At 43.7% G+C, this 8,624-nt stretch overlaps 1 protein-coding gene across 2 annotated transcripts in view; it reads right to left on the reverse strand.

The window, feature by feature from the left end:
• The window catches only part of adcyap1r1a (adenylate cyclase activating polypeptide 1a (pituitary) receptor type I), a 28,513-nt gene extending 20,185 nt beyond the window's left edge, over nt 1-8,328 (reverse strand). Inside the window, exons 1-2 of one of the 2 annotated variants that reach the window (XM_031559698.2) lie at nt 7,818-8,328; nt 3,985-4,220 (exon numbers count right to left, since the gene is read on the reverse strand). In XM_031559698.2, the coding sequence (XP_031415558.1) occupies nt 3,985-4,026 (42 nt within the window). In that variant the 5' untranslated portion in view covers nt 4,027-4,220; nt 7,818-8,328. The remainder of the gene's footprint in view (nt 1-3,984; nt 4,221-7,817) is intronic. The other variant, XM_012835221.3, reaches the window with a different exon arrangement.
• Between the last annotated feature and the right edge of the window lie 296 nt (nt 8,329-8,624).

Here is an 8,624-nt window from a genome sequence, read left to right on the forward strand (position 1 = left end):
TCATCAGCTAACGCATCAGCTAACGCTCCAACAGACAATCCAGCCTGCGCCAATCCTCTTTTTCAATTACAGCATCGCGCCGTGTCAAAAAGACTATAAAGCGCAATGCTTTATCCCTTCAAATTATAGCTTATTGTTTTGCATACAGTTTAATTACAGTTAGCAGCACTCAAAGTGTTTGCTAGGGTTGTATCAAAATGTATAGAGAGCACTACCTATCTGTTGTTTTTTTTTGTTGTTAGTCGAAGACCAGTCTTGGAAAGGACATAGAAGTGGATCTCACATAGAAGATGACGCAGGACTGGCTCAAGTGATTAAAATCTAAGATGTTTCCATTTCCTCATTTCCAAACCTCTGAGAGTTTTGTAGGTTCCAAATAAGCAATAGCACAACTCTATGGAGACTGAAAAGTCTTGTTTTTGTTACCTTACTGATGGAGATAATTTGCAAACACTGTTAATTACTTAAGAATGTATGAATCATTTGCTTATGAAATGGCTTTTCTCTGTATGTGTGTAACTTAGAATATTAGGTGCCACTTAGTCTGCATATGTACAAGAGCATGTTTAGACCAGAAGTGATAAGAAGGTTCGAACTGTGCTTCTTCCGACCTTGCAAAACTTCCATCCTTGCCTTGGACGTCAGAAATCCACCACGTGGTTATCTCTGTTGAACGCTAAACTTCTGTCTATATAAACCTTGTGCGATGTGTTTATCATGGCTTCACTTTCAGCCTTGTGCTGGGAGTGAGCCCGATTGCAATTGTTGTTTGTCTAATAAATATACTTATATGCAGCTCCGGAGTCCTGAGGTAACTAGGGTGAATTTTCACCCAACACTTACACTGGTGACTTTTTGGAGGCGGTTCGTGTATTTTTAGAATTCTCCCTAACAAGATAATGAGAGATGGAAAACAAACCGTGACCCTTACAAACATTCCTTGATTTCGAGCGTGCTATCTGATTCTTTGTTTTTTTTTCCTGGCATGAATCCTCTCTAGAAACAACACACTCTCTTCACTCACTCTCTTTCTCTCTGATCTTCAGATTTTTCCCTAATTAAGAACAATGTTTTCTTTACAGTATGCTAATAATATTCCTGCACCACACAAGAAAATCACACACACACGCACACATAAACATGAGTATATACTCTCATACCCACTAATGTACAGTTTACACACACACATTCCTGAAGAGTCAGCAGCTGTGTGTGTGTGTGTGTGTGTGTGTGTGTGTGTGTTTGTGTTTGTGTTTGTGTGATTGCCGTGGTGAACCATGCAGATTGCTCCACTCCCGCCCCCAGTGCTGTGCTGGGCTGCTCCACTCCACGTTGGCCAGCTGTGCTCTGACACGACCACTCTGACTCACCCCTCCGACAGACGCCCTGCTGGAGTTGACAGCCAACAGCAGTGTGTGTGTGTGCGTGTGTTTGTGTGTGTGTGTGTGTGTGTGTGTGTGTGTGTGTGAGAGAGGCCCCTTGCTCACCCAGCGACTTATCTCCCCGACACTGTTGCCACTGTCGCTACAACGTAGCGCGCTCCGTGGAGCTGTCTAGCAGAGGCCGGGAGGCAGGGGCAAAGAAGAAGACCATGGCTGCGGTCAGGAAGGTTCCTGACTGAGTTGAATGTCCTGGAAGTATCTAAGGCCCCGTGCACACGGAGTCTAGTTTGCCTGAACCCGGAGAGAAATGTCTCCGGATAGCCCTATCGTGCACACGAACCCACTTTATCCGCACACTGTATCCGCACTCCTTCGAATCGGGGGTCCAAAGTGGAAGCCATGATAAGAGGTGGTAAAATTCTTAGGAAAGGTGCTTCAATGCTTCCTTTCTTATCTCCTTTAGCATAGGCTAAACTGGACCATCCTTTACAAAAGGAGAAGAGATAATATTAAAGACCCACAGCAATAACATCCACCGTTGCATAATTACATAGTGTAAGTGCAATTGGATTCACACGGTTGTCCTTATGAATCCTCCTTCACATTTTTCCTTGACATCACAACATTTTCCATTGAGGTCAAGGAAAACAAAAATGGTTAGAAAAGGACATATGACGCATTGTTTTTGACCATCTGACCGCAGTCCATGCAGCGTCGGAAATACACAAGGGCAAAGGGCAAAACTGCCCCTAAGAAATATAATTTTGCCCCTGATATCACTAGGAGAGGGGCAAAAAATGCCCCCATAATTTCCTCTAATAACAATTTAATGAACTTGTCAAAAACATCGTAGCCTATATGACCCGGTCCAGTTGCCATAAAATGTTTTAGATGTTCGCCTTGACTGATTGTTGCGTGTGCGTGAAGAACCGAACATTCTAACAAAAATTATAAATGGAGCGCTTCTTAATCAGACCTGTGACTGCGAGTGTGAGGAGAAATGAGGATCAGCAAACATAGTCTCCGTCACCATCTCAGGTTCCAAAAGATACAATTTTCATTCGAAAAATTGAAGCTAGATTGGCTTGGGGTGGAGGATGACGACGACGAGAAAAAGACGCACATTTTTTTCAAGGCACGTCGGATTTGTGGACAACGAGTTGCCAAATCGTTGTCAATCCAGCACAGGCACACTGACTTCATCAAGGGGAGCGAAAACATAAAGAAATACATGGCCGTTTGTCACCAGGCGCCAAGCAACACGCCATCGCCTACGGTGAATGATAACTACTATAATATTTTTTTTTATTATTTAGTTCGGTTTAGCTAGTTAAACGTCAGCTAGTTAAACGTTAGTTAGCTAACGTTAGCTAGCTCTGATAGTGCGTTAGCTACAAAGGCTTGCTTGCAAGCTAGCTAACTAGTCCCATCTGTATTTCCTGTACTATGGTAGGTACATGATTAAAGGTAACAAAAAAATCAATAAATATAATAAGTTATTATTATAAAAAAGAAAGACAATACTTATAATTGTTAATAGTTGTTTAAAAAATGTTATACTAACAATAAATAACCACAAAGAAATAAGAATACATCATCTCTTCTCTTCCCTTCACCTATCTTCTCTTCTCATGTCTTCTCTTCTCTCCCATTCTTTCACATCCCCTCCTCTTCCTCCCCCTTTTGTTGTGTCTACTCATAGTACCAGGTCCTCAGACCACAGACCAGATGCACACCTCCTTCAGCATGGCTGGCCAATACTGTCTTAACAGCATCACCCATCACCCATTGGGTATGAAGTAAAATCAATAAAGGCTGCTTCTAATGGACAGCGAAGACCTGTGCAGTTCTTGAGCATGATAGAACTGATCTTGGTGAGGGTGGGAATTCTATTTGTCAATAAGTGCATGGTGAGGCACATCCTCTGAAAAATTCACATATGGATCCACTATGAGACCTCACATATGTTTACATGAACACACACACACACACACACACACACACACACACACACACACACACACACACACACACACACACACACACACACACCCACACACACACACACACACACACACACACACACACACAAACTAACACTGGACCATCAGCTTGGAGCCCACTCTGTGAGGAGACAGAGAGAGCTTATTTCTGAGCAAATGGGTGAAGCGGCCATGCAATTCATGCATGCGTCATTCCCAGCTCATTCTCTCTTTTTCCCTCCAGTCTCTCACAGACATTACCAGGAGGCAGAGGACGCCCACCAGCTCACTCTCTCTCACTCACTTTCTCTCTCCCTGTCTCTCTCTCTTTCTTTCTTTCTCTCTCACACAGACATTACCAGGAGGCAGAGGACCCCCACCAGCTCTCTCTCTCTCTCTCCCTCTCACAAACTCTCTCTCTCTCTCTCTCTCTCTCTGTCTCTCTCTTCTCACTCAGACCTCACTGGCAGGCACAGGAAGACAGCCACCAACTCACTCTCTCTCTCTCACACTCTCTCTCAATCAGACCTTACCGGCAGGCACAGGATGACTGCCACCAACTCCCTCTCTCTCTCTCTCTCTCTCTCTCTCTCACTCTCTCTCTCTCGCTCAGACCTTACCGGCAGGCACAGGAGGACTGCCACCAGGAGGTGTCTGCTCATCTTCTCCGCTCAGCTTCAGCGATCCCACACAGACTGACTCACGTCCTGGCAGGAGATGCCACCACACAGCTCAGCACTGGATCCTTTGCTTCAGTGGATTCTCAGCTTCAGCAGATCCTCAGCTTCAGTGGATCCTCAGCTTCAGTGGATCCTCTGCTTCAGTGGATCACCTGATCCCCTCCAACTCACAGGATCTAGAAAAGGATAAATAACTACATTTAAAAGCCATAGAATTACTGTCAAGTTAATGCATAGCCAATGTGTATTGGTCCTGCTGTCTCTGGTATATGTCTATAACATCTGTCCACATGACATCTGTTTGGTAGTGGGGTCTATGAGCGGTTACATTTCGTCCCCCTGACAATGAAAGTTTATGTGCTCAGGCCTGAGACAATCCAGAAGCCCTCTGTGTGTGCTGCCCAAACGAAACATCAACGAGGATGAAAACATCACAGAGGTTGGTCTTAAAGCTGCCTGCCGAGGACGTTTCCTGGCCATCTCTGATCAGCTGCACAAACAACAGCAGAGGCTAATATTCCCTCCATCTGCACGCGCGCGCTCTCGCTCTCTCTCTCTCTCTCTCTCTCTCTCTCTCACGCACACACATCTGCATTCTCATACACATACACACGGATGCACGTACACGTACGCATCCCCACACACACTCATTATGAGAGCATGGGATTCACAGCAAGAGGAAGAAGACACACACACACACACACACACACACACACACACACACACACACACACACACACACACACACACACACACACACTGGCTGAGCTTCCCTGTTCTCTCATGATACTGCATTTACAGACAGCAGCTGTCTGTTTTGTTGTTCTGGGCATTTGACATTGCCTTCATTTTTTTTCCTAGGCTAAAATGCTATTTCCATCAAAGTGTCATCAATGAAATGTGCGACTTGATTTGATCGGAGGCTGTTGGAATTGTTTAGGTGGCGCAGAAATGCTGGAATGTGACAGGCTGCGTGGGCGGGAAGGGTTGGTGTTTATGAGAAAGAAACGTGTGATTCATCATGACACTTTGAGAAACTAACGAGAAATGAGACATTGTTTTCTCTCCTAGGCTGCATTCTGTCTCAGTGCAGAGACCAGCCCTGAGCTACAGTGAATGATTCGTATGGTACACCTACAATTGTACTCTTTCTAATGGTCCCTCTCTCTCACACACACACACAAGCACATACTGACTCTCTTACATACACACATCCCCCTTCTCCATCTCTATCCTCTAGTAGCGAATCCAATTACTTCTGAACCAGCTTGCGGGTGGTTTATCAAATAATAAGACAGACCATGCACACAGAGGGAGAAGCCAATAGATGAAGGGGAATAGTGTCTCTCAAGGAAGGATGGTACCAAATTTACCAGGAAATAAACATGCAAGCTTTCTCTTTTCCTTTCTATTTAAATTTTTATTTCAACTGAATTTTTAAGCTCAACAAAAAAGGGGGGGGGGATATGTTCTTTGTTCTATAGTGAGAGCAGTGGTTCTAATTTATCTTAGAGCACTGCTGATTCTGGTTCTGGATCTGTACCGGAATCGGTCGATCTCTGAGCCTTCACCCGGCCATCAACTCAAGACCCCCGGCTGGGGAAAACCGATGGCATAGACAGCTCGACCGATCCTTGCAGGTTGATGTAAAAACAAGCCATTCTGAGATGTGGTATTTTTAAACCGTCTAAGTCAATAGTTTTATACGGGCAAACACATCTTCTCTGTCTTCCAAGCTCTGTGCCAGGCAAAGCTTCAAAACAAACGTGCCACTCCAATTTAAGGCCATGTCTGATAAAGACTCAAAGCAAGCACATCCTACAGTACATCTAAAATAAATTCAGTTATATAAATTCAAAATCAAACACACATGTTTCAAACACAGACAGACTCTCTCACACACACACACACACACACACACACACACACACACACACACACACACACACACACACACACACACACACACACACACGCACAGACAAGCATACATACACACACACACACACACACACACACACACACACACACACACACACACACACACACACACACACACACACACACACACACAGACAAGCATACACACACACACACACACACACACACACACACACACACACACACACACACACACACACACACACACAGACACACACAAGCACAACTAACATAGAACCTGTGCAGAAACACATCATCAGAAAACATCCACTGATTAAATGTATGTAGCTCAGAGATGAACAGGAACCCTTAGTGCTTAAAGACAAGACTTTCTTAATATGTAACAGTGTGTAGAATACATGCTATTCCCATCATAGCCCCAGGGTTTCTGGCAAATGGCCTGTATATCAGAAAAGCATTTACTCACTATTAACCCTCTTTTGTTGTTCAACAATGCCCGTGACAAACAATGGCTATAAGCAATTCTCACTGAACTACACGAAGGTCATTCATGTCAAATAACATTCTTACCAGAATAACATCCCTCTAACAAAAGAAACCCTAGAAATGTTCTTCCAGTTTCTGACTACACGAGAGAGGACGTTTTCATTCTTGAATAATTTTAAATGCATGAGGAGGGTAGTGCTCTGGTGACTCATTCAGTATGCACTACAGCCACCAAGCCTTTGAGGTAAATATGAAAAGTCTGTGGCACCCTTGCATTGCCGTTATTGTGCATAGGAAGTTGACAAGAGAACAGATGGAAAATATCGTGCATTGTACAGCCATGAACACAGGAAACAATCACTTGAAAAAAAATCTTGAAATGATGCATGTTACGCCTGATCGTTTCATTCAGTGTGTTCTGACGAACACTTTCAAATGTTTCTCATTTAACAAACTGAAAATCAATTGTGCAATGAGATCGTTTACAATTCGCCATTTGCATAATACCAGCCAGTGGGTGTGACATACGTGTTCAGACAGGTTGAAGGGAAAGAGACGACAGTACAGATGTAAGTGTGTTTGACTTATTCTGGAAAAAAAACATTACAAACAAACAAATAGGCAGGGTCTAGAAATCTGATTAGCAATTAATTGAGAATTAACTGACACAGTGAAATTGATGACCATGATTCGACCCTTCCAGTGTCATACACTAGGCTAAGGCATGTCTTTGACATTTGGAGAAAAAAAACAACACTCAATAGATACAGCAAGATAAAGGAACCTATAAACATTGCAACACTGCATTGACACCATGTCTCGGTAAGGCACTTCGCGCAGGGCACGACTTGCTCCGTCCGTTTGTCTCAATAAATGAATCCATTTGGCACGTTTCGCAGTACATCACGTTACCTTCATGGTACCCAAGAGCATGTAATCAGTTTTTGTGCTCTAACAGAACATCAGCTGTTACCTAAGCACTCCCATGAGATGGGGTGCTCGATACCACATACCGCAAAACCCGAATGCGCCTTTCAAATACATCGCCCTATGCTCTGGTTTATAAGCCCTATTAATAGCGCATTTTACATATAGCCTAGTCGCCCAGTGTTTTGTTTTTATTTCCATAAATAATAACATTTCAGTGAGAAAGTGCAAGCAGTAAGTATGATAATTGCAAACCGCCACACAGAACTGCTCAAAAGATCCATACTTTACAAATGCACACAGCAACATTGCAATGTTACCGCGGAGAAAGGAGAAATGCAAATTGCTGCTCAGCGCTATGAAGCAAATGAAGTGTAGGAGAAACGGCGTGCAACCCTGCCTGTTATCAGGACCATTAATAATAGAAGTGAAGATTATTTTTGAAGATAAGCACTTACCATTGCCGATGTGATTCTCCTGTGGGATGACTGCTTGGCTTGTCCAGGTTCTAGTCACAGTAGGCTCTCTGGTAAGACACAGGTCGATAATATCGCCTTGTGTTGTGCGGCTACTGCAGAGCGTTGTCTCCACTGCCCGCTCTGCACTACGGGGGTGTGCAAGTAACGCCGAACAATGTCTGATCGCCTAATATAGCCTAATGGGCAAGAGAAACTCGCACTCTAGCAATGCATATCAGCGTCGCGGAGCTGGCAGACTTCAAATGTTAATATTTCATGCGTTCACGGCGTGAAGTGCGACCTGCGGTGGGTTGATACTGTCCTGGTCCTTGGGTATCCAGTTTGTAGGGGGTCAAAAAAGAAACAAAAAAATCTCAGTCGTGCAGCCGCTAGTGCTCTGATAATGATATCATTCAGGTTATTGAAACGCACCTCACTGCTCAGACCAGTCGCTCCAGGAGCACATCGCCAGCCAATGAAAACGCTTCATTGCACAATTATGCATTGCTCTGGGAGATGGAACGGTGCATTGTACGGATCTATTTCCACTGGAATGATCTGGATTTGGAATTTATTGACTCAAAAGATCAAATCAGTTTACTCTAAAGTTTGCGCAAGTTCTTGTATCTATGACATGACATTTGGCTACACCAAAACAAATTGTAAGGCACATGTTTAATCTCAGTCAACATTGTTTATATTACATGATTCGATCGTGAATCGTGCTGGTTGTAAAGAATCAGTTGCCTAGTATTATTTAGTATGAACGTACCATCTGAATAATGACACAACACACGATTTTTTTTG

Source organism: Clupea harengus, chromosome 22 (genome assembly GCF_900700415.2).
Source record: "Clupea harengus chromosome 22, Ch_v2.0.2, whole genome shotgun sequence".
In the NCBI taxonomy this organism is placed as follows: Eukaryota; Metazoa; Chordata; class Actinopteri; order Clupeiformes; family Clupeidae; genus Clupea; species Clupea harengus.